Source organism: Falco rusticolus, chromosome 4 (assembly GCF_015220075.1).
Source record: "Falco rusticolus isolate bFalRus1 chromosome 4, bFalRus1.pri, whole genome shotgun sequence".
NCBI lineage: Eukaryota > Metazoa > Chordata > Aves > Falconiformes > Falconidae > Falco > Falco rusticolus.
The window spans coordinates 43,595,283-43,621,836 of record NC_051190.1 but is presented as its reverse complement, the minus strand read 5'-3'; the positions used below and the strand labels follow the sequence as shown (position 1 = coordinate 43,621,836).

The following is a 26,554-nucleotide window of genomic DNA, read 5'->3' as shown; positions in this document are numbered from 1 at the left end:
ATAATTTTAAAGTTGAATTTTGTGTGCAAAGGAACTGATAGAACCAAAAACCAAACAAAAAACCAAGTAATGTGTCTCCATGATTTTTTTTTTTCTTTATTAGTGTTATCAGCTATAGTGGGATTAAGAGACTGCTTGCTTTCCCTGTCTCCAGACAGTTTAACAAAATGGATCACTTGGGGACGGCAGATGCTGAGGATGACTCCGGATCACTAACACGGCTTGCTCCTAGTCCTCATAGCGAAGCAGTTGCACATGAGTTTAAGGAGCTCTCATTGCAGCCCAATCAGTACTTACCTCCTCTCAATGAACGGAAGAATGGTGAGTGCAAAAGCGATTGTTCTTCTTTTCTCTGCATTGCTTAGGTTTTTTTCTGTGGGAATAATGTTTGTTTGATTTCTTCAAATAACATTAATTGACTCTCTTCACCTGCTCTTCCCAAACCACATTATGTAGTGCTACAGTGTTTGTTGTGAAATCTGTCCTGATCAGCTTTATCTGTCATGGTAACTTGTAAGTCTGACTTCAAAACACCAGCTGGAATGGTCTGTTGAGGCATATAGAATGGAGTTGTTTAGATTTTTTAATAGTTTTAAAACCACAGCTAGTGTATAATAGAAGTATTAATTAAATATTTTTGAGGGTTGTATTATTATCAGACAAAAAGGGATCATTATCAAGAACAGGGTTTTTTATGCAAAAATAGTACAGAATTGAAGTTTCACTTTGTATCCCTGAAAGTTTAATTCACAAGGCTGAAAAATGAAAGAAAAATAAGATCTACATGTTGGGAATCTTTCCAGTATCTTTTCTCATTGTTGATGTTGGCATGGCAACTTAGAAAAAAAGTGTTTCCACTGTTACAGTAAGCATCAGGAGGAATTAGGTCTGAATCCATATGTAGGCTCATTTTTATTGGGCAGAAGGCAGGACCTTTTTTTTTGATGTTTCTTTTTTTCTCACGCTGGTATCTTCTAATAATGAAGATTTGTTTTCCAGTATTTGCAGTAAATAGTAGGAACACTGAAATTATTATGTTAGTTATTTGATTCTTTAAGCATTTTTTTAAATCAGTTTAGCTACAGTTATCGATTAATTCAGCTGTAAAAGTATAAGCAATATTAAATAAGACAAGAACTATCTGAAAATTCTGGCTTTAAAGCAAACAACAACAACTATCTGAATACCCTGGCTTTAAAGCAGAAAAAACAGGGATATATGTTACTAGGCTATATATATATATCAAATACCTGGGGACAGGTCCAAGTCATGGTATCCCGTGTTCCGGAAAGACATGGAACATTGTCTATAACCAAGATGCTTCTGTTTACACAAAGAGGGACTATGTGGTGCCTTGTGTACACATCCTCAGTATTATATAGTACTCCCAAGAATGAAAAACATAATAAAGCGAAAATACGGTAGCGGAGAGACTTAGGCTTAGTATTACATAAATGTGGAATAACCGCCTCTTCGAGTACTTGAGCTTGTCTTGTACAATTACTTCCTTGTTTGTTTTCTGTGTATGCAGATCTTGAAACACAGAATACTATGTTAATTGATACAATATATTCAAAGTATTTTAAACTAAGGGACCTGCAGCTGTTTTATTAATATTTTGGCTCTGCATCCATAAGAATTATTTTTTGTATGGCAGAAGAAAAACATGTAACTTGGGAGGCATTGGTTTTTGTTTGCTACCATTTGATGTTAAATTGATATGTCTGTACCAGAAGTTTGTTGTAAGATAGCTTATATCATTTTACCTTTTTATCCAGAAAGCAACAGAAACATGTATTTATAGAAAGCTATTTCATAATAGACCTAAAAATGCCAACACTTAACTAACTCGTAAACCTCATCAACAAGAGAATGTAGTGGGTTTTTTATGCATCCTGTGTGTAACTATACCTCTGGGAAATCTGCTGTTTTGTTTTTTTTTTTTAATTGCCTGAAAAACCAAAATGGATGACACAAGTATCTATGTTGAGCCTAAATAAGTCAAACTTCTCATTTCTGAAGGCTACTGCCACAAGAATGCACTAAATGAAACAGGAAAGATCCCTTAGGAGATGGATGGCAAGCTTGTTAGTTTCTCTTTTGCCAAACCTTGCTATGACTGTGTTAAGTACATATTTATTCCCTTCACTTAATTTCATTGTTTTGTTATCTTCCTGCTTTTACTAATAAATAGTCAAACAAGCAGTAAAATTGGTACATAGTTAAACTTTGCCATGTTTGCTCTTCAGTCTTTCTTTTTTAGTTTTTCTGTATTGGACAGTTGTTGCTTTTCTTAGGCATTCTTCCCATAACTTGAAAATATTTTTGTGCTTTCATGAATTAGTGAACTAATTTATAGGTAGGTTTTGTATTGTCTTGATATATAATCTGCTTCTTGTTTATTTTCCAAAGAAGAGGCAGCAGGGAGAGATTTTAATGCTTAAGGGCTCTGGCTTGTTGAAGTAGCAGAGGAGATTTTCGTAAGTAAAGTGGTGGTGGGAAAATGAATTATTTGAGAAGCTGCCTCACTCCTCTGTGCCAGTTGACTCAGGAACTGTTACCCTGTTACTCTTTATTATTTATTATAATTCCTTTTATGACTTAGGATACTTTTGAGCATCTCTCCATAGTATCAGGCCTCCCACAAAGATTTTAATGTCATCTTTGAGAAAGAGATTTTATGAAGTTCACATAACGAACAATGGCCTCATGTCATCTGTGTCTTCTGTGGCAAGACCAAGTCATGTGGCTGGGCTTGGCCAAAAGGTTAGGTATTATTTTCAAGGCCATTAGCACAACTCTGTTGCTTTTGGAAAGGAAAAGGCTCAACAATACGCAAGGCAGACCGAGAAACCATGTAGTTGAGGAATTTTTGGAGGAGCACAGTCTGACAGACATGATAAAGAAGTGTTTGATGGACACGGATGTGATTTCCTATCCTTTTCAGTTTTATAGATCTTTCTAATGTTGTTTAAGCATCCTGCCACTGAGAGAACGCTGCTTTAGTAGTATTTAAATAATTCCTAAATTACCTTAAGGGGAGCCTCTTAGTTTTTCTCCTGTCCTTATAGGAAATACCTGACAGTATTTGACTTTATTCTGGCTGGCAGCTTTTTTTCCTGGAAGAAATGGATGTTTGTGTTCAAATTGCTTTCTTAAAACAACAGAAAGAGGTTTGGGCACTGTCATCCTCCAGAGCACCCAAACTATTGCTCAGCCGTAATTTCAGATGTAGTGATTTTGGATAATTTGGTTTAAAACAAATTTTTGATAGAAATTATGAAAGAGGAAAATTTGTAAAAGTAAAATTTGAACTTGATGGATTCATACTAAAAGTAGCTTTACTACTCTTTGTTTTTACTTTTTACCAAAATTGCATTTCTTTAGGAGTGTTTTAACCTGTCACTATTTTATAGAGTCTGTCCACATAAGCGATATCAGTATACAGAAATACAGTGGCACTTCATAAAAAAATTCTGAAATGTTTAAAGGGTTTTTGTTAAATATTTTTATGCAGGAAGCATTGTGCTTACTATATGCTCTGATAGTGATCCTTCAAACCTTTTGTTTACTTGAATGAGTATTTTGGCAGTAGTCCGGTAGAAGGCTGAATTATTCTTCTGTTGTTCTGCATACCGTTGTTAAGCTGGCTTGCACAGGCTAGTACAGAAATTGCATTTCAGGCTTTTCCAACGACAGTAGAAGTGTGGGAGGCTTATTGCTTTGCTTTGGTTTTGTTTACCATGGAGGTAATCGCAGCAGCTAAGAGAAACCTACATGACATTGCAGGCTCGTGCCTGGTGAGCCAACAGTCATTTGAGATGTTACCACCTTGTCTTTTTTGTACGCTTTACTCCTCTTCCCCTGCCTTGTCTGCCCCCAGAGATCATAGTCATACAGTAAAGCTGGCATAAGAGTTCAAGTGAGCATAGCTCAGTACTTTTTGCTGCAAAATCTCATGGTTTAGACGTAAGCTCCAGTGGAACTGTTGTCCCTTGAGTTGGCAAAGGAACACCTAAATGCTTTGCCAACGCTGTTGAAGAGGCTGTACCTTCCAGTAGAGGGATCAATAACAAACATTTGGAGGCAACAGCATCTTCACCTTCTCCAGCCATTTACTACACGCAGATGTTTACTCCCTGAGTAAAGACAAACTAATAATTCCATGGGGTTGGGGGTAGGGTAGCAACATATTTTTGTCTTCTCAAATGTCATTTTTCAGACAGATGTCTCCCATCATAAAAAGTCAGTGAAACACAAATACTAACCAATTTATGTTTCATATTTCAATAGGAGGACAAATAATGGGAGTTTTCAAGCTGATTTGCTAGATAAAGGTTTTATTGCAGGGCTGAAATAATTCAACTGAACCATCTGTAAAGCAAACACTGTAATTGTTTGGGGTTAGAGCAACAAACTGTTTGTAGAATGTAACATTGTGTATGTATTTGGGTGTAAAAACAAAGAAGCATCTTTCCAGGATGTTGTATGTTGGTCTTCTGGTCTGTCACAGTTTTAAGATTCCCCTTTTTCTTTTGAGCTCTTTTCAAATTAATGGCCGTGGGCAATACTGGATTACTAATGAAATTAATTTCAGTTTCTCATTAGTCTACATCTTTCTGGATAATTAGGCAACACATACAATGTATTGAGCATGTAAATTTGTGCCATTTATTGCAGCATATTGCTGTGCCTGTTCTCTGGAGGCCAACTCTTGTTCTACTTGCCAAAACCAGCAAGTTACCTCTTCATTGATTCTGCTTTTCACACTTGCCACCTACTGAGTGGACACTGAAGACACACCTTCCACAGTCTAATGGCAACCACTGGTGTATAGTCGATGTCTGCCATGTGAGGACTTTGGCTCCTCACATGAATGGAGTTTGAGAAACAGAACGTTTTGGCATTAAGAGGCTCTTAAGTTTGTATCTCTGCCTGAAGGATGCCAGGTTGTGTGCACTGCATTTGCTTTCTTGGACAAGATGCTGTGTCCTTAGGAAGGGCAGTGGTTGGTGGTGAAGAAAAGTGACAGAGATGAGGCTCTTCTTTGGGAGCAGGAGGGAGAAAATTGATGACTAGGTGTTGTTTAGTTGGACTGCAGTAGAGGAAGAATGACACAGTAGCAGGCATCATGGCACAGCTGAAGTACTAGTCAGAACAATATGCCACCCACACACTGTACCACAGTTTCACAAGCTTCTGACTGAGAGCCAGGAGATGGCAAGGGAGGGAAGGATAGGCTGTCTGCTGCTGACAGCAGGAGGGTGGATGGGCAATGATGCTGCTTGCAGCTTTCCAACCTGCCGTTTCAGAGGGAAAGGGTGGGAAGAGATTGCACATGCAGATACCATGAAAAAAAGGAGGCACTGCATAAAGCAGAGCTTTTTGCATGCTGAATTAGTACTTGCCCAGAATTGGTGAGTGTGCCACTTTGGCTGGTGCAGGTAGGTGTGAAGGTCTGGGTACCAGCAGCTGTGCAACCACAGTTGTTTCAAAGGTGACACGTAAAATGAAAAGGTCCTAGCTTCAATGCTTTACAGCAGCCTCTTGGCTTTGCAGTGGCTTCCTTGACTATTCCACTGTGCCAGAAGCTCCTTGTGACTGCGGCTACTAGTTTTTGAAAAGGAGGCACATGAGTTACTCTTGTGCAGTCGTCATTCACAGATGAGAGCCTGATTATATTCTTGTAAAACGGGTGAGAACTGGTTGGCTCCTATCTGGGCCGTTGACTGTCCTTCAGCACTAGGCCTGCTTCAGCACTTTGTCTTAGCAATAAATCATTTCAGATTGTGCGTGTGCCTGCTCTGTCCTCTGCATTGTGTGGAGAAGCAGTTTTGTTCCAGCTAATGGGTGTCTAGTGCTTCTCTAAACTCAGAAGCAGACTAGATACAGGATTGCATTGTGGTTCTGTTTGGGGTTGTACTGGAGGGGGGTAGAAAAGGTTGTGATGTGCCTACCGTGGCTTTGCTAGGTCTTGCTTTTTGATGGCTAGCAGCTAATATTCTACAGCAGAATTGAGCTAATTGAGAAGAAAGCTGAGAGTCTTGAATGTTTTGCCAGGAAAAAAAAACCCAACTTGGGATGCAAACACGTTAAAGTAAGACTAGTAAAATCTCTATAAGAAGAAATCGCCCAAGGAAATGGGGGCCTCTGGTTGTGTAAAACAGTGACGCTCAGGAACAAAGATCTTGAGACACTGAAGGTCAGATGAGAATGACAGCTTCCTATGGGGCCACTAGAGCTTGTGGGAGCAGAACTGTACTGAATTAAGATGAAGATGCAACACACACACACCACACCCCCCAAACAAAAGCCCAAACCAAAACAAAAAAACTCTAAACAATATATATATTGAGTCCTCCTAAGGGACCAGCTGAGCTGGCTGGGAGACAGGACAGTTCTCAAAATAACTGAATGAAATCTACATCATACTTAACCTAATGATATTGCTTAAATAAATTTGATGAACCGAGAACTTTTCTGGCATCCAAAAGAGTTGTGGGTATCTTAGTTTGCCTGTTATCTCTTATCTTCCACTCCCTCATTATGTAGCACTGATAGCATGCATTCTTGGCATAGCTTTATGGCTTCTGAACAAATTCTTAATCCTTTGTGCAGTTAATAGATTTGAAGCTGCAAATTTGATACTAGGGGAATCAGGTGAAATTTGGGACGTTCTCCTTGAATCTGTGTACAACAGGCTTTTTCCACTCGTAAGATCTGCATTTAGACATACATTTTCTTGTCTTAATGGTACATGGGTAGCTTACTGTGCTTAGAAGGTGTTTTCTCCAGAGTTGGGAGAGATGAAGTGGAGAAAAGACAGCTGGTGGGAAGACTAGAGAACAACAAATGGAAAACTTAGTTCTGATTAAAGTAATAGATTAGCACATCTTAAATTCAACAGTTTCATAGTCACTAAGCTGAAAGCAATGGAACCTGGAAAACAACATCCAGATATTCTGATTAACACCACCACCCCCAGAACAACAACCAAGCAAACAAAACAACCCCTCCCAAAACAAAACACCCCAAAACCTCAAAGTATATTCTAAAATACATATCTAGGTATAGAAGTAGTATACAATTTATATAAGTTTACAACAGAAGGGGTGGGGGTTGTATTTATATATAATACAGTGTATATATAATGTACATGTGTAGAATCGTTGCCCAGAGAGGTTGTGGACTTCATCCATGGAGATATTAAAAATCTGACTGGGCACAGTCCTGGGCAGCTTGTTCCAACTGACCCTGCTTGAGCAGGCACTTGGGTGAAGTGATCTCAAGAGGTTGCTTCCAACTTCAGCAGTTATGTGATTTGTCTTTCCTTTAATGTTTTAATAGCCCATGGAACATCCAGTGTAAATATTCTACTAAATAATCCTTTGTAAGAGCACACAGCATATTGTAATTAATATATATTTGTCTTTGTGTTGTGGGGTTTTTTGGAGAGTTTGGTTTTGGTTGGGGTTTTGTTTTGTTTTTATTTTTAACAAATAGTGTCGGTAGAAAAAACAGATGTCTTTTAATGTGTGGATTCTTTTGGTCTCCCTGTATGTATCTGAATGTTGTCTTATCTGTTAAGAGATGAGAGAGTAAAACTTGAGTAGGTACTGGTTTCCCAGTAAGTCTGTCTTTGTCATTGGTGCTGCCAATTCCCACAATCCTAGCATTCCCAGGGCATCAGTCAGTGTCGACAAGGAACAATTTTCAAATATTAAAGCATGTGAAAAGACATACAGGCCAAAACTCACAGCTCTCAAGGGACTATGACCTCTTAAATGAAATATATTCTGACATTTTCACAGGCTACATGAAAGAATTCCAGCAGGGCCATTCCGTTTGGTAAACTTCTAAACAAACATTCCATCATTTTAGTTTGATTTATACATATTTTTTTTTTAAATTATCTGCTTATTGTGAAGAGATTAACATGGGAGACATGACCTGTGACTGACTCAATTTAAGGCATCTGGTATATATGAAAAGATCCTGTTGGAGGGCTTGGCGTTTGAGTGATTACAGGAGATATGTAAAGTATGTTTTCCTTAAAAGAGATCTCTTGATCAAACTGTCTTATTGTGACTTCCCCCCCCCCGCCCCCCCCAGCCGAAATTCCTTGTGGATAACTAAATGCATAGCTAGAAAAGAATGTTAATTTTATATTCCACTGTACACTAGTTTTAAATTGTTAGAACTAAATTTTAGCTGCGTATATTATCGTTGAAATGTTAGCTTGTGCTACAGCTACTACAAGAAGGTAATGTAGTGCAAACAGAACTGGTAATGGATGCGCATTATTTAGCAGATGTGCCTTTTGCAAATCATAGGTAGCATGGTGGATGACCAAATATTGGCCTTTAAAAACTATATATATGTACAGTTAAACATATAAAAATATATTTTTATGTATTTTATATATACACTAATTAAATATTTATTTATTTATTTATATGTTGGGCAAGGCTGAATGGTAGGGAATTTTTATTTAAACAGTGAACAATGCCAACATATGTCCTCCCTTAAAAGGAATTAGTGTGGGTTTTAGTGGGAGAAGTAGAACATGCAGACTTATACATTTCACGGTATCACGGTACATGTTTGGGATTTTTCTGGGAAGAGTAACTGAGGTAGTTGTTTGGGTTGTTTATTTTGTGTTGTTTGGGTCTTTGTTACCACAGTGGTGGAGAGTACCGGCACAAGTTTCCAGTCCTTCTGAGGTAATTCCTTAGTCACTGCATAGTACACAATGCAATTTCAAAAAAAATCAAAAATTACTTTTTGAAAAAGCAAATAGAAAGATATACTTGCTGTTTTACTACCAAAACAGTATGAAGATGAGAGACTTGAATGTTTTGGGTTTTGTACATTTGTCTTAAATACAGGCATAAGACTGTGTAAGATTTACTGCCGAGTTGTTTGACAGATGTCTTAAGTGTTTGAAGCAAGTAACTTGTGTACTGGTAGAGAGAAAAAAATAGTTGTGGGGTTTTTAAACAAAACAAGAAAGCAGAATAGAAATTTATTGTAAGTAGCAGTTGGGGGTGAGGGGAGAGGGGGAGCAAACAAAACCCCTTAAGTTAACAGTTTGAGGTACCGTTCGTGCTATTTAAAGAAGTAATAGATTAAATTATAACAGGGGTTATTTAAATGAATGTTTTAGTTTGTGTAGTCAGAGCACAATTTTCCTATGTGAAGAAATCATTGTATCATGATCAAGAACTGGATAGTCTTAACACAATATAAAAGACCTCGAAATTCATCAAGGTGTGCCTAAAGCCAAGGTGAATGAAGTGTTTGAGTAATGAAGCTTTTCTTCCTCCCCTACTTTAAAACCTTGTGGTAGTGAAATATATTCAATATCTAAGGCTATTCTTTTTATTTTTTTTGTCTAGAGTTCAAATTCGTCTGTTGGGTGGTGGGGTTTTTTTCTTGTTGTTTGGTTTTTTTTTTAATGGCCTTGCAAAGGATTGAGCTCCATATGATGTGAAGAGTTGGAATGTACTGTTAAAGCAATTGTTGCTTAGTTACCTCACGTTTAATGTGGTTGTGAAGTTGATCACAGTTAGTGATCTCACTCACCAGATCGCTGATACTTAGAAAGATAAGTGGCCTATTCTGAGTGGCAGACAAGCAGGCACTGTGGAGGGTACAGTGTTGCGGTGTTGTTCCCTCCTGTACATGGTAATTTTGGCAAGTAATCTATTAGGCACTTTTCTCTTTCTAAATAATGCTTTTTCTGTGGGCTGCAGGTTGGCAGAACATTTGGAAGTCTGTGTTGCAGGAAGATGGAAAGAAAAAACATTGATTACCTTAGAATAAAAGCAAACATGTTCATGAAAAACTTGGCCAATACATTGCATTTAATGAGATGTTACTGGATTCTGGTTTATACGACTTAACAGGGATGTCCCATTCTGAAGCCTCTGTTTTTCATTTCACCCATTTGTATAGTATACAACTTAAATAGATTGAAATTAAAATGAAGAGGTGCTTCTACCCTCTGAAGATGGTTTAAATTCCACCAGATTTAATTTTTATTGAACCAAAACCCTTGTTGTGTATCTTTTACTTCAGCTTCTGGTTTTGATACGCTGATGCTGTGTGTAATTGGGTTTAAACCTGTAATTGAGGAATACAACATGGACTGCTTAAGATTTCTTTTCGCTATACTTAGGGTTTGTTGTTTGACAGAAACTAGTTTTTCAGCCACAGTTTTTGTTTCTAGCTCATGATAAGTTCCTGTGCAACCCTCAGTGTCATGTAGCTATTTGTACTGTTAAAAATAGCTCTTTGAAAACAGGTACTTGTTCACATCAGAGGGGTTATACATTCAATGTTTACTTCGGGAATGAGTAGTTCTGCTTCCTTTATTATGAAATCTTCTGTATTTAAGCACACAGCCAGCAGCAGAAAGACAGGATGAAAAAATAGCAATTTGAAAAAAATTTTTGGCCGGTTTTTTAACGATGCCATCAATTTCAAATGACAATCCAAATTCCAGCTGCCTTGTGGAAACCGAACACAAAAGCATTTTAAACCAAGTGGAGTTGAAAAAACCCAAGATTTTTTTTTATATATATTTTATATGTCATGGATTGTGTTCTATTTACTGTTTTAACTGTTAAAATAAAGAAAAAGCTTTAGAGAGTAGTCAAAGAAGAAACAGGTTGCTATGTAATTTGAATGGGAAAGTATTAAGTTTCCCACCCTTTAAGTCGTTCACAGTTCTTTTAAGATAAATGTGGAATTAGCATCCTTTAAAACCAACAGTGAAAGCAACTGCTGTACAAAGCAGGTTTTATCTGTCAAAACTACGACCTTCAAGACAGATATACTATCTAAACATAGGAACTGTGTTTAAAGTATGGACATGGTGTTGGTAGCTGATGACAGGGCTTCTGCTCTTTTGCAAGAGCTTAAAAAAAATACTATCACATCTGAAAGTGGGTAAGTCAATATGAGAAGTATGTATGGTGCTTTAGGTGAAACATTTTAGGAGAGTTATGAATTTATTTCATTTAGCAGGGAAAAGGGAGCTCTTAAATGGCAGGTGGATTGGCTCCCTGGGGACCATGTGGAGGCACTTTGCCTTGATTCACATGGGACCTGCTTGTGTTTGGAAGACACCTTTTGAATAACCGAGTATTGTTAGTTAGCAGGCAAATTTAGTACTTGAACTTGCTAACCAGCTACCAGTGTTTCTGTTCCTTCTAGTACAGTTCATAGGAATGTGAGAAAGTCACTCATAAAAACATTCACTTTTCCCATGTTACAGTGCTGCAACTACAGCTACTGAGCTGGCAGTTGGGAGATGCCCCCAGATGCCTGTGAAATTATCTTTTAGATATTTTAGACTTCTGTAAAGAATTTAGACTTTTCTATTAGACGTGTTGAGACATGGGGTTGATTTTTTTTCTTTTTTTGAAGCCTTATCACAAAAAATAGCAAAACGATATTGTTGATCATGCAAGTAACCAGCCTATCCAAATGATCAGTTGAGCTTGGATTCATGTGTATTCAGGAATGCAGGGAAGACAAGACTGTGTTGGAATATGAGGGTTTTTTTGGGTTGGGTTTTTTTGTGACATGGGAGGACATTCTTCATGCAGGGACTGAAGAGAAACTGTTCTCTGGGCGGAATATCCAGGCATTCTCAATATTCACAGTCTAACTGGATCTGAACAAAACCTGTTTTCTTCTTCCAAGGTGTATCTTTTCTTCCTCTTCAGTTATTCTGTCTGCCCCCACTCCAGCTATTCAGTATTGTATAGCATTTATTGGCCAGTAGTTGGTTACATGGAAACTATGCAGCATCCTTTTGACCATTCGTCTCTCCTAATCTGCACAAGAATTTCATCATGCTTATTGCCCACAATTCTGTGATTCCTGCTTTGCTTGATAAAGTTAGTTGCAAAATACTTTTAAGACTTCCATCAGACTTCTTAAAGGTGTTGTAAAATATTTATCTGCATGTTAGGTTGTATTGAACTGGGAGGTGAATTTGAAGCAAATTATTAGGCTTAACTCCAAGGGGCTGAAGCATAAGCCTGTTCATTTCTGTAAATTCTGCTGTGGAGTGGGTACCCTTGAAAAAGAGGAGTGGATTGCAGGAACTCCATGCTCCTGAAGCAGCTCATCTTTCTGAGCAGGTGGGAAATGTTCATGAAGGCTTGAACTGCTGTTACCCAGCTGCTACTACTGTGATCCAGTGTTCACTTTAAGCACTGGACATTCTTACATAAAGCACTGTAAACAGACAGGAAAGCACAGAACTACCTTCAGAATGATGAAATTTGAAAGAAAATTTATTACTCCTTGTGTCTTTTAATTGCACAATTCTTTATTAGTATGCTGACTTTTTAAATTTCAAAATACTCTGTTCTCTGAATTATTTTGAAATTGCTTTAGACCAAAGTACCCATTTTTCAGGAAACATGTGAAGTGCACTGTACACTTCCCATAAAACAATTTCTGCTGTTACATATTGTTATACTGTTAGAATATTATTAATCCATCTAAACTGTTAATCTCTCTGCTGGCACAAGAAAAATGTAGAGTTAAAATCTGGTATATTCATAATTGTGTGAAATGCTATTTATTGGCTGTGTCAGATTTTTGTATAGGTTTCTTAAGCAGTATGTGTTTGTATTCTGTATACCTGGATTATTTTGTGTTTTCTGAATCAGTGGAGTTTCGCAGCAGTAATTTTGTTTCTTACGCACAGTAAGTGTTGCAGTTGCAGGCAGTGAGGAAGTTAATTTGATTTATGAAGGGATTCTTCGACAGTGATTTTTTTTCTTGTGTCAGTAAAAATCACTGCAGAAGCAGATGTATTGGAATAGTCTGTAATTCATATTTAAGCAAAATGTAATTAAGCTGATAATTTTTTAATACAAATTATATGCAAACAAATCTTTAGGGTGGGAGAGCTGCCTCAATTAATTTGTTCTGCAAGAGTTTTTCTTCTGCCTGTATTTTCAGCCCCTTAGATATCAAGTAGTTGATGCAGCCCTGCAAGCTCACGTCTCCTTTGAATCGGCAGTTCTCTGTAGACCTAGGTCTCCTGTCTCCCAGCAGCAGGAAGACAGGGAGAGGCTTTCAAGTCCTGCTGACTGTGTCACCCAGCCCCACACACCATGCTATCAGTTGCTTGCCCAGGAGTGCACCTTTAAGGTGAAAAGTTGGTATTGAATCAGTATCTTGTAGAAAGATATGAAGAGGCAAAATGATTTTTTTTTTCTTGTTTCCACTTTTTAAAATTCTGCATCAGATATTTGTTATTGTATATAGATATTTTCAGATCTGCTGCCATAAAAGTGAACAGTTTTTCTGAGTAGGAATCTCCTTTGTAATTTCAGGCTGATACAGGGGTGCAGAAATTATGTGTAATAGTATTTTTAGGCCAAAGGGAAAATGCGCCTGCTAGAGTTACTTGTTGACATGTAGTGACTACTTAAAACTATGTATAGTTTATTTTCTCAAAGTACATGAAACGCGAACTAGTGTGCTGTTCCCTCACGGCCAATGCCAGGTTGGAGAGGATTCATTTCCCCCAGATCTTCCAGGCCGACAGTGAAGTTGATGACTCATGTAAGCTAAGTGGGATATGCCGGAGAGAATGGCAGATCAGAAGCTGTGGGAGGAAATGCTCTTAAAACTGCTGGGAATAATGAGATGTGTAACTGCAATGCAAAAAGGAAAATAATAAAATACTTGGGGTTTATGTATTTACGACAAGGAACAGAATCTGTCTTACACTGCAAGGAAACAACATGGAAATAATCACTGGTTTGCCACTTCCCTCTGCTAGATAAACACCTCTGAAACAAGACCTAGGGCTGGGGCGGATGGGAAGGTTCCTCAGCATAACTTTTTGAAGTGCCAGTGTACAGCGTTGTTTACTGGTGAAACTAAATGAGTAATGAATGTGCCAGCCAGGCAAAGATAAAGTATTTCTGCTGCCTGCAGCAGTGTTCAGAGTGGCGGGGGAAGGGAGGAGGAAGGGGGAAAAGGGAGAAAGTCCTCAGCAGTGGTTTGTCTTGGGTATCAGCGAATGCTGCTCCTTCAGCAACTGCTGGATTTATTTTTAACTGCTTGACTCATTCTTTGTCAGATGATTGACCATCAAGCTGCATATTGAAACACAAATGTGCAGAGGAAGCAAGCGTAACTAAAGGAAAAGGGGGAGTGGTTGTCTGGGAAAGGAGGTGGGAGTTGGGAGTTGTGCTTCACATGCTCTGCGCCTGCTGTCTGAGCGAGTTACGGGCTCCAAAGCAGGCTGAGCGTACTACAGGTCAGCCTCGAAAGTGAAGGATGATGGCTGCTTTCGGCTGTATAGAGGCACAGTTGCTAATTCCTTAGGAGAAGGGAGCTAGAGGCAGTGATCGGGACAGCAGTGTACTGCTTGGAGACAAATTAATATATTTTTTTTCCTATGCTGGATGTTGCTATTCGAAAGGATTCTCATCATGATCGATAGCTCCAAGAAGCAGCAACAGGGCTTTACCGAGATTTTACCTGCAGGAGATGTTAAGCCACTGAAGGAGAAGGAATGCCTTGAGGTGAACAGCCAGAAAAGTCTCAAGGAAGGTCAGTCGCTGGCTGGGGGACAGCAAATGTGGAAGTACTGGGCCGTTCAGTTCACCAGGATTTGTGGTGTAATGCTGTATGTTAGGAAGAATTTTTGTACATTAAATGAGGTATTGTTTTCCCTCTTTAACAAATTTCTAAAAGCTAAATTTAGAATTTACTTGAGACTATAAAAATAATGATGAAGATAGCTTGATAGAAATATTAGTGTGAAGAAAAATGAGGTAAGATTAAGTACTCTTTTTCAGATTAGCACTTGGTGCTGAATTCATGAAGTACTCTGAAATTCCCCTGTAAATATTGCACAAAATGCTTCAATGTCACTACTGAAATAAATATAGTGAAATAAATGTCATTAAGTGTGACACTACTAAAAATAAGACCCCAGAAACCTTTAGTTTTAGACATTTAATACCACCTCATTTCCAACAGTGCTTCTCTCAGCTACTGTCTTTCTCTAGAATTCCCTTCTCCTCTCATACTTTAAATGACTCTGCTTTCCAGATGTACGCTTTTAAAATTACATTGTCTCCTTAAATGACCGGGTTTAGACTGTGCATTAAATTGATATTATGCACAAGCTTTGTTTGTAAACTAGCAATAGTCTGAGGATATTTGGAGCGTTATTTAAAGCTGACAAATGGTACTATACCAGATGCATTTAACATAGTTTAGGCTGCGGCAATAATACTGAGACATGGAAGTTGCCTTACCCCATCGAGCTGGAGGTATGCTTCTAGCTGGCCTGTGTTAAGGAGGAGAAGACAGAGAGCTCTTGAGGTCAGCTGCCAGACCTGCAAGAACAGTTTGTTAGCAGGTGTACGCTAATATGCCAGGCTCTGCAGCTCAAGGCTCAAACTCCAACTGCTTTATCAGAAAAAACCTGTATTTGCGGTAGACAAAATTCCTTGGGTTTTACTCCAGATATCTCTGGATTGTCTGGTGATTCAGAGATTTCTTACTTGGTGTTGTGGCAAGACTGCTTTCTACGTGAAATCATGCCTTTCTCAGAATTTAAAATGCTGGGTTTATTTTGAGGTTTTGTTTGTTTTAAAATTTGGACCTTAATAATGTTTAAAATAGCAAAAAGATAGCCCATATTCATTATGGAATTCAGTAACTGACAGTTTAAGAAAACCCTTTACCTGTCTCTAAGTTTGGGCTAGAGAAAACACTGATTTTTGTATAATGTACTGATAGTAAAGCTTTCTTATTGATTGAAAAGATAGATAATAAGAATTTGAGTGTGATGCCTGTAGCTGTGGCTGACAGCATAACAGTCCTGCTTCCTTTACAGCAGGAAAGTACTGACTGAAAGGCAGCGATTGAAGAGAAAGGGTCAGCAGTGGCTGCTTTTTCTTGGTGTTTGCCTTGCAACTCTGAACAAGCCCAGCTAAACCTGCCGCTGCTGCCTCTGAACTCTCTGGGGCAACAGGAACAAAGAAAGAAGGCAAGGAAGTTGAGAGGGACAGAGGAGTAACAACCCACACACTAAGTTACCAAGAAATAAAGGGGAGAAAGACATGAAAAAACTAGCATGGTGGATAGTGTAGGTGGGCTAATAAGTAAACGTGATCATTATCTTCAGTCTCGTTTGAATATGTCAGTTATGTAGAAAGTGGATGAAAGAATGTACAATGATGGTCTGTCAGAGCAGCAAAAAACCTGCAGTTATGGGACACTTGCAGTCTAAATTCATGAATATTTTAGAGTTTAAATTAATATTCAGAGCATGAAAGAAGATATAATAGTTTTCCACAATCACTATCTTTTGCATACTTTTCTCTGTTTTAGTACCTTTTCTCCCTTTTCACTTTTCCCCAGTGAATATTGCTTATCCTTTTATCTCTCCTAAGTTTGAAAACTGAATAATTAAAATAATGAACCTCTTTTTGAGTGTTATGAATGACTACAGGATCTCCTCTTCCAGCGTTTCCTCTTTCTAAAGCCGGGGGGGGCAGTGCATTTTCTTTCTTGTAGTATACAGAATGTATTACTGAAAACATTGAAAATCTGCTTGATTTATATCTAGAGAGACTAAGACTTTACCTTTTCAGTTTGTAATTATGTAAATTGTAAAAAAAAAAAAGTAAAATATTATGAAATATGTAGTTCAGGTATTTTGTAGATTTATAAAAATTCAATTGCAGTTGTCATTTTCATCCTATTTAAATAACACTTTAACATTAAAACACTTCTTATTTTACAGATGAGTATATCCTAAATTAGCTTGTGGCATTCTGTATCTTTGGCCCTCCCCCCCCCCCCCCCCCCCCCCCCCCCCCCTTCTTTGTCTTTTAATTAAAATGATGATGTGACTAGTTTTGGCATCTGAATCATCAACCCTTTTTTATTAGGACACAAAAACTTATGAATACTATCTGTGAATGGTTGAAACTGCAAAAAATTAAAAATGTAATTATGTTGGCAAACCCAGATGAAGTATGTAGAGGTCAGGTAATTCAGAAGATTCTACAGCCTTTGCTTCATAATCTGTTTGGTGCAGGTTTGATAGATAAGCAGTGTGCTTATTTCAGCAGTGAGTACCTTATGAGAATTGTTAGGTGCAGGTTTTTTTGTACTTAATATTTCTTGGTAAGAAAAGAGACTTTTGATGGAAACACAAATCCCAACCCTGTCCTCAGCAAATTAACACTAAAGGCACTGGAAGGTTAGATTATAAGGATGTTTTGGTTTTTTTCTTTGCTCTTGGAAGATACACGTTATAGCATCCTATAGCACAGGAGGAAATCCTCTTAATTACCCTACTTTCTAGTAAACAACTCATATGTTATTGTTACATATTGTCTGTTCTGTGAAAACATTGCTTCATCTTGTCTGTTTTATTGAAATTACCTTTTGTATGCATAAGGAACAGAAATACTTTTTGTCTCTGAGGCTAACAATACAGTGCTAACAAAACGAGCTTTTCCAGAATTTCCTGTACCATTGACTTCTAATTCAAGTGAAAAGCCTTAAATGAAATCAGGACATCACTGTGCAAACACTTAGTAAGAACGAGTCACTATCATCAACAATGTATATGTTAGGAGTTAGGAATATATTTAGGCTGCAGATTAGAAACGTTCTAAACTGAGGAGTGGAGTGAATTTAGGGAGTCTTGCCTTGTACCCTATATTATTTTAATACAAAGATTGATGAGCTCCTGCAAGAGTATATGACCATGCAGAACTCTTGAAGACACAGTATTAAACTGGTGAAACAAATCAGTATGGTGCTATCTCAGGTGGGATTTAAAAGGAGATTGGATCCCAGTTTGTTTGCACTGTATTTTTTATATATTAATCTGAGCTGCAAAGTTATCGGTTGCCTGCAGGTTAGTGTAAGGAAAACAACTAACCAGAAAGGAAATTTTCTTTCCATGTTGAAAGATAATTTCTTTCCTGGATTTGAATTGCTTTTTAATTGTACTCTTTTGTGAGGAGCTAGAGACTGGCAAGTGCTAGAAACAGGATACAGGGTGGAATGAGTGAAACACAGGGATTTCTCAGGTGCTTGCTGGAAGTGTCTTCACGCTGTCTGGTTAATAGATTGCCAGATTGGGTCAGGAAGTATTTCTTCCCTTCCTCCTTTGCAATTAATATTGTAAGAGAATTGTGTTTTGTAGCAGATTTCCTGGTATTGCTGGCATGTTGCGTGTTGGTGATACTCCTGACCTCTACCGCTCTCCTGCAGCGGCATGTTAGGCTTAAAGATTTTACTGTTGGTTTGCAGGGTTTGGCGTTTGGTGGTTTGTTGAGGTTTCTTTGTTTGTTGGTTTTGGGTTTTAAAGCTTTAAGTTTTGTTATACGGTGTTTAGTGGCAGTGGCAGTCTACCAGGTATGTTTCTTGAGACACAGGTAATGAGAAAAATACTGGAAAAAGAGTATTGTTCCTGTTGTCAAAAGTGGGTGCAGGTCTCATCCAGCCATACCGTGCCTACTGCCAGCCTCTTTATTGTGTTGGCATTAGTGACTGTGCAGCCCTGAAGCGAGTAGGGTCAGTGAACAGGTATTACTGAAGACTATTTATTTCAATAGCATTAGTTTTCAGCCAGATGTGCTTTGCCAGTGTAGATGCAACTGAAGCATCTGGGATTGGAGGAAGAGATCATTGTCTGTGCACCAGTAATCCTGTCTTAGATCATACTAACTTATGAAACCACACTCTGAAACCACTGTCTTGTTGCGATGCTGGAGGTTTCTTCCTTTCACATGGCATCCAACAAAAGTTAGGTACTTCAGCCTTTAAGTCCTTAATGCAGCAGCTCCGATGGCACTGTAAGCAATCTGACTAATCCACTGAGCGAGCATCTGCAGAAATCAGATGTTGTCTGCATAGCAGAGTTGACACAATGCCACTGCTTACACCCCAATTTGCAGTCAGGCACCTTGTATAAATCCACCTTCCTCAGTGTTTTGAATTCATGTGTAATCTCATGAGTTGGAGGATCTGCTTGGGTATGCATGTTGTTTACTGGCTCTACTGTGCCTAGGAAAAGCATGGAAAATGGAGGTATACCTTCCTGAGAGAGCTTGGCTGGAAGTCATCTATCATCATCCAATGTAATATGCTCCAGATTATCACAAAGCAAGTCTGTAGTAGATGTGGAATTTAAACCCAAGTTTCATGAGTCCCTTGACAGAACGCTTCTTGGGTGATGGCAGCATTTGAGGAAATGCAAATTATTTTTAAAAAAATCAGAAGATTATACTAAGCAGAGGAATACTTGCAGATGTAGAAAGTGTAATTACTGATAATATACTTAAAGTATGCCATTTTACAGAATACTTGAAATGGAAGCTTTAGTTTATTCAGACTTTCCGCTCAAGATGGTGGTGGTTTTTCTCATTTTAAAGATATAAACAGAACTGTGAAAAGTGTAGATTTTGCTTCTCACACATAGATGTGTGTAGATCCCAGTAGACATTCCCATAATTTGTTTGGAGACTTGTATATGTTCTGGCTTGTATCCTATTGCTATGGAACCTGTTGCTTAGAAACAATAGACATTGTCCTATATCCTAGTCATTCAAGCTTTCCAGCTGATGATACTGTTATGCTTTATATTTTGTTTTAAATGTTAAGTTTATATTCAGCTATCTTTCCCATCTAGCTTTTAAATTTCTGCTTTCAGTATGATGATGATAATTCTGGAAGCAGTTACATGCACATCATTACTGGCTTACAGAGAAAAGCTTTAAATTGTAGTGGTATAATTTAAAAGATTTGGAGGTCCTACAGGGTTTCCCTCCAGAATCCTGAAGGGATTATATGCAACGGCCCTCCGTAGTCTCCACTCACGTGTTTTACATTTATCCAGAACATTTGTAAGCCAGAACGAAAGTATGACTGAATAATTGCTTAAAATGAGTATGCATCAGAGGCTGTTTCACTTTTCTTATTTAGGATACAGTCTTAGCAGAAAAATAACATACACAATAATGGAAAAAAAAATTAACATATGTAAAACTAAGGTAAGGGTTTTTTTACAGAAATAAGTAAAATATTTTTTTAAAAAAATGATACCCTGGCATACATGAAAATTTTGAAGACTGAACCCAGTATAACATATTAACTCCTGTTTAGATGATGTCTGATTTTTGTTAATGCTGAATTACTTGAGTTTTAAAATAGAGAGCATGTAACATGGGGCTGATGGGAGGTGAGTACCAAAATTTTAAATGCATTCAATCTTTAAAATGCTGTACAACTTACTTAGAATCACTTCCAAGAATTTACAGGTAGATGAGTATTTTCATGGCTTTTCCTTCTCCTTCCTTCCTTCTTTGACATGCCATATGAATGAAAAGAACACAATATTACCAAATTTCTGACTTTGACACGTGGAATAAGTAATGCCAGGTGAAAACTAGTTACCATATTTCATAACCTTCCTGAAATGTGTGCCTTGCACATCACCTGCACTTTCCTTATTATACAAAACATTCAGTTTATTAAATTTTTAGGTTTGTTCACAGAACACCTATCAGTTGAAAAGATTAACTCTTTTTGTCTCAATAAAGCATTTAATGAAGTACAAATAGAGTACAACGCCCCATATAGAGTTGAGGGAGAAACAATCACAGCTAGAGAGAAAGCAGAACATCAGTCTCTGAAAAATTAACTTAGTGTAAATTATGCTGTTTACAAAATGCCATATAAACTTTTAATTCCAAGCAGATGGCGTTTGGAGGTGCGAGGGTAACAGCTGAAAGAGGCACAGAGTTAAGTGCTTGATATTAAATTTCTGCAATTCTGTAACTGTTGCCCTGTGTTGTGAGGTTGGTCCAGAATTCTGATACAAAGCCAATGCTTAGATCACTTGCGTGGTCCACCTACCGCCTGATAAAATGTTCTCCTCTACTTCACTGCCACCCTGCTGTTGATATACTTGTATTAATGTTATACTCCCAATGCCAAATAGTGATAAATTCAGATCAAGGATAGGATAGAGTAGTTCATCTCCTGCAGCAGTGCTTCATTGCAACTCGAGTGTCTGCTGTTAACGTCTGCTGCTCTGTGTTTCAACCTCAACATGTTAGAGACCTTGGCTGCAGAAAAGCTGTTTTAAGCTGGCAGAAAGAAATGGAGGCTTTCTGTGTAACAGCTTCTAATTTAAAGGAAACGGCCCTGTTTCCAGCACTGTCTGTTTCCATGGCAGCCAGCATAGCAGCTCCACTGGAGTTTCTACTGCTCTTGGAAATTTCCAAGGGAGTACGCAGGAATGTTGGACATTATATTTTCCCATTTTTACTTGCAGTTTTAAGGGCTTAAATAGCTAATATCCACTGGATTTTAACTTTGAAAGAAATGATGAGATAATTACATACAGAACATAAAAAGAGTCTGGATGCATTATTTTTCTTCTTGCTGTCATTTGAAAGAACTGTATGCTGTCCAGGGGACCCCTTCTTGATGGTTTAGTGTCTGTTTCATCTGTGTAATTTTTAAATGGCAACAGTTATTTGCTGTTTCATAGTACCTTCTGTAAAAAGATAAAATTTAACTTCTAATGGAATATGTAACTGTTAGACGTGGAATTATTAGTGCTGGAACTTTGCACACACCGTTCTGGTTTTTTTCAAGACAAGAAGCAGTGGTGAAAGCTTGTCAATCAGTGCAGATAGCATTGTTCCTGCAGGACAACTATCAATTTATTTTTGGCCTCTTTACATTCCAGTGCTTGTGATTATATACTACTACTTTAGACATCTTTTCCACAGGATACAAATTACAGATTTGTAACAGAAATCACTTGCTCTGCTTTGATAATAGCTGCTTGTCCAAAGTGATTTAATAATACACTTTATTTTCACTTATTCTGCTTTTCACACTGAGTAAGACCTGACTGGACTGCGCTGCATTTCTTACCTTTCAAAGGGTCTTACACAGAACGTGTTGTGTACTGGCTTAAGTGCCTATTTGTGCCAGCTTTCTTGCATTCAGATCAGCACAGCGCTTCAGCAAACTATTGAGCATCTGCTTGGTTTGGCTACTGTTAATCTGTATGCCCTTTTGGGGCATAGCGTGTGTGAACCTGAACAGTACTTGCTGTTTGAAAACAGGCCGTTAACTTTTTAAATAATTTGCTGCTGTATAGAAATATGTTTTGAAATAATAAAGTGCATTGGTTAACAGATAACCTCTCCTTTTTGTCCCGTTATCTCCATTCCCTTGCACATAGAAGCATTGGTTCCCTGGTATGCTAACACTGGAAGAAAGTATGTAAGAGTGGGAACACCAGCCTCTGGCACTCGGTTTTTCAGGTGGTGAAAAATCTGTACCTCCAGTGAAGTCAGAAGACTTCTACTGACATTATGAGAGTCAGATAACCAGATGTTCTTACTGTGAGGAGGGATTATGCTTTTTGGTTTTGTCCGTATTGAGTAAGCTATCTAAGACTTAATGATAGTTTTATTGCCTGAAGAAAACACATGGAAATTTTGGAATCTTTTCAGCTGGTGTTAAAGTGTTAATCTTAAAATCATACGCTGTCTTGAAAATAAAAAAACCCACCACCCCACCCCCCTCATTCAAAACAGGAGTTTGACTGACCTCTCTGTGCATGGCTTTTATTCAGAAGCAGCTCAAAGACAATTTCTTAAGAGTTGCAGTGGTGTGAAGAGGTGTTCCTGCCAGATAATGTGAGGTGCAAAATATTTGTGCCATCTTTTAGCAGATTTCCTCAGTGGTGTTAGCATAGCCCTTCTTTTGCACACACACTTTAAACATGGGGAGCGGTATTACTGGTGCTAATGGTGTATTAACATACCTAAATCTTTGTGAGTTCTGGCCCTGTTGTTTTGGAGACCATCTTGTATGATTTTAGATGTTATGCAGGTAACTGCCTGAATTGAAAAGTGAAAAAGTGAGAGGTAAACTATCAAGCAACAAGCTGAATGGATTTACCCTGATAAGAATAATCTGTTAAATACAGTGTATAAGTAAGTACCACCCCATGAGGAACTTTGTTTTGCTAGTACCACAGGTCTTGTTGAATTCTTCCTTCCCCAGATTCCACACTGGTTTGTCTGTAAACGGTTCTTTGTTGTAAAGGGGGGGGGAAAAACTACCCCCAAAAAACCACCCCAAAAAACCAGAATAAATAGTACAGTATAATAACTTTGCCTAATGCTTCAGTGGTTTTTATGGGTTTTGGAAGCTGTGTCCTCCTGTCTCATCCATCCTTATTAGATTTATGTCTTCGTGTGTTACTGACTGTTCTATAAATCTCTTGCTATATGGATTTCTGTATCTATGGTAAACAAAGTCTGTATTACATTTAATGCCATTGGATTTAAACTAACCTGCATTCTGTTCTAAGGAGAGTTTCTCACTGAAATAAATCAGCAATTCTTGGGCAAAAGTGCAAAGCTGTGCTTCATCCTCACATTGTTCGTTCCTGTCTTTGAAGATAATTTCATCACATTTTCCTTATTGAAAACTTGATTTAGTTTCCATGACTCCCATCCTCCATATCTTTTCTGGCTGTTCTTTGAGCTGCTTTTTGTGGGTCCCCATTTCTTTCTGAGCTTTTCACTAACCTCGCTCTTATTCCATTCCTTTATACTCACTTCAGGTTCATCTTTAGTAGAAAGATACAAGCCTGCCTGTGACCTGTTCCTGCTCAGTTGTAGAGCTTAGCCCACCTAACTACAGTGACAATATACAGGTCATTACTGACTAGTATGACCATCTGTTCTCACACGCAGACCTGTAAGCCAAATATCCTCATTGACTAGATGTAGCTATGCAACTCATGTACAGATTTAACCATTTCTTCCTTAGAAACGTCTCTGCTTTTTACTTTTTCTCACTGGGGGGGCTTAAAAGTATTGTAGGTCCTTATGTCTTTTATTGAGATATAAATAGTAGCTTTTTCCTTGATCTGTTTACTTTGGCAAAGCAAAGGTTTTTTTCAGCTTTTCAGCTTTAAAACTAATAAATTTAGGTTTTTTATTCACAATTACTTTCTATTTAGTAACTTTCTTTTCTTTAATAATGCATTCAACTGCTTAGATTTTATTTAAACAAAAAATCAGACACCAGTCTTTTTTTTAACCTTAATTTTGGAGTTGTTTGCAAAAGCAAACATCTGGTTTTCATCCAACTTTGTTTCTGTTTAACCTCCTTGCTCTCGTCAAGTTAAAATCTTCAATGGTTATCTTCTTATAACATCTTTCTATGAGTCATCTCTTCCTTAGTGTTCTCCCTGCAGTGCTTCCCTATTAGTCATGCTACAGGCTGGCCTTTCTTTACTATGTAATATATAAGTTCCTGATATTTATTTAATAACTGAACAACTGCATATTTCATATCTTCTGTATCTCTCAGGTTTTTCAGTCCTCTCACAGTTTTTATGACTTGTCCAGTACACATGGGACAGCTTCACAATCATCCCGTATTTGCTTTGTGATGCCCAGTGTAGGTTAACAAATGGATGGGTAGGCAGGTAGTGTTGTGAGAGACAGTAATTGTTATGTGTTTGCTAAAAAATGCTAAAGCTTCACATCTCGGCACACGTGGTTTATGTGCAGGTATGTTCTTACTGTTCTTCTTATCCTTCTGCTATACTCCACTGTATATTCTCTTGTAAGACTATACGTTGTGTAGGATATGGGTCAGGTTTTTTACTCTTTCTGCAAAGCTGAAGCCAAATACCTGATCATGACTGAAGCCACACATCACAGATTCAGTACATTCAAAGTCATCTAGCAGGGCTTCCCATCGCCTACATTTGGAATTAATGTTCACTAAAGAATTAGTTGAAAGCAGTTGGAAAATAAGAGAAGCTACCTGCATTCTTACCAATGTTTTTTTTGGTGAATAGATTTATTCTGGTCTCCCTGCCCCATTTGTTGGGCGAATGCCACACATCATGGCCATGGCCAAGCAGCATTAAATTTTAGGAACGGACAGAAACTGCATCAGCTATAAATATAAGTAACACATGCACTGGGGTATGTTTTTGCAGGGGGCAGGGTCATGTGCGAGTGTGATGCCAGAGGGAGGCACAGCCTTTCCCCTTTCTGATGCACATCACACCGGATGGCACAAGCAGGGAGCTGCAGGAACTGCATCTCACTCAGCGATGTCTGTACCAGCGCGATCGCAGTGTCCAGAGTGTCTTCCTCTTTGGGCGCACGCGTGGTACATTCCTGATGCTGCCGTGTTAGTACGGCTGTTGAAAGAGGGCTCAAAACAGGACCTTGACACAGAAACTTTGCTACACTGGGGTTTTTGAGGGTTTTTGTTCGTGGGATGATTTGGTTGGTTTGTTTTTCTCAAAGAGAAATTTCAGCAGCTGAATATACCTTGGGTAGACTCTTTTTGAAGTATGTTTTAGGAGAACACAGGGGAATATATATTTAGAAGCGTTGGAGTAGTTATTGAGTTTACTTGTATTGGCAAAGTGCAGGGTGAGACCTTTCTGATTTTTTCCTCCCACAAACTTGCCAATGAAAACTTAAAATGCAATAATTGCTAAATGCTGAACTGGTAGGATATTTTCAGACCATCCAATCCATCTGTAGACCTAACAGTGAGCATTGTCTGTCTTGATGTAGTGGAACGCTGAATGGAAGTCTGATCATTTTCATGTGAAAGATGAAGAGCCTTGGTCTTAAGAGTCACATCAATATCTGGTTCTGTGAAAGCCAGATCTGTAAATAATAAATAACAAATTTCTTATAATTTCTGATTAGTTCAGCTATCCTTTCCCTGCACAAAGACTTTGCATATCACGTTTGAGATTACAGTGATACTACTTTAGAATTTTAAATAGTGATAAGATGAAGAACAAGTATCTGTGGTCCATAGCAGGTTTTGTGAAATAGATGGTGTATGCACTTTCTACAAAATAGTTTTATGATTTAGCCAGCTGTCCAAATTGGTGAATTAGTGAGGGATTTGAAATTGTTATGTACTGTGCAAAACAGTTTGATCATTCTATAGCATGAAGGTCAATTTCAAAGGTGCTTAACTTTCCCACATCTGTTTACTAACATTTGAAAGCACCGTATTAGCAATGCTTAGGTAGTCATAGCTGAGCCACTGCACCTACAAAATGGATGTTATGATAAAGCTCAGTAAAAAAGGAAGTCTGAGGGAAAAACACATTAGAAATCAGAAATATCATGTACCACAGATGCATTTTTTTCTTCATAGATGACTTGCCTATCGTATGTCGGTAGATTACTCACATCAGTGCCTGCACCTGTTGTAATATTACCAGCACTACTTTGTGGATCCACTGTGTTCCAGGTAATGGAGTTGGAAAAAATACGAACTCTGATTTACTTACTGTGCCCGATGATGTGTATCAGCTGTACCCTGGACGTAACTGATGTTGGAGCAGGTCACTTTTCTTTAAGGCCTTGAGCCCTGAAATAGAGGCATATGTTTAAAATTGACTTGTAACTAGGTAAAAGATTTGGTAGACACATTTGTAGTGGGT

The 26,554-nt window shown here is 38.1% G+C and overlaps 1 protein-coding gene across 7 annotated transcripts in view; it reads left to right on the top strand.

Annotated features, from left to right (window-relative positions):
* MRTFB (myocardin related transcription factor B) overlaps nucleotides 1–26,554 on the top strand; it is an 85,382-nt gene that overhangs the window by 23,254 nt on the left and 35,574 nt on the right. For 5 of the 7 annotated variants that reach the window (XR_005103823.1, XM_037384968.1, XM_037384971.1 and 2 more), the window contains exon 3: nucleotides 155–321. Coding sequence is in view for 6 of the 7 variants with exons in the window: in XM_037384968.1 (XP_037240865.1) it covers nucleotides 168–321 (154 nt within the window). In the remaining variant the exon portion in view is untranslated. Of the gene's footprint in view, nucleotides 1–154; nucleotides 322–14,167; nucleotides 14,596–26,554 lie in introns of those variants that run through there. The other 2 variants (XM_037384970.1, XM_037384969.1) reach the window with 2 other exon arrangements.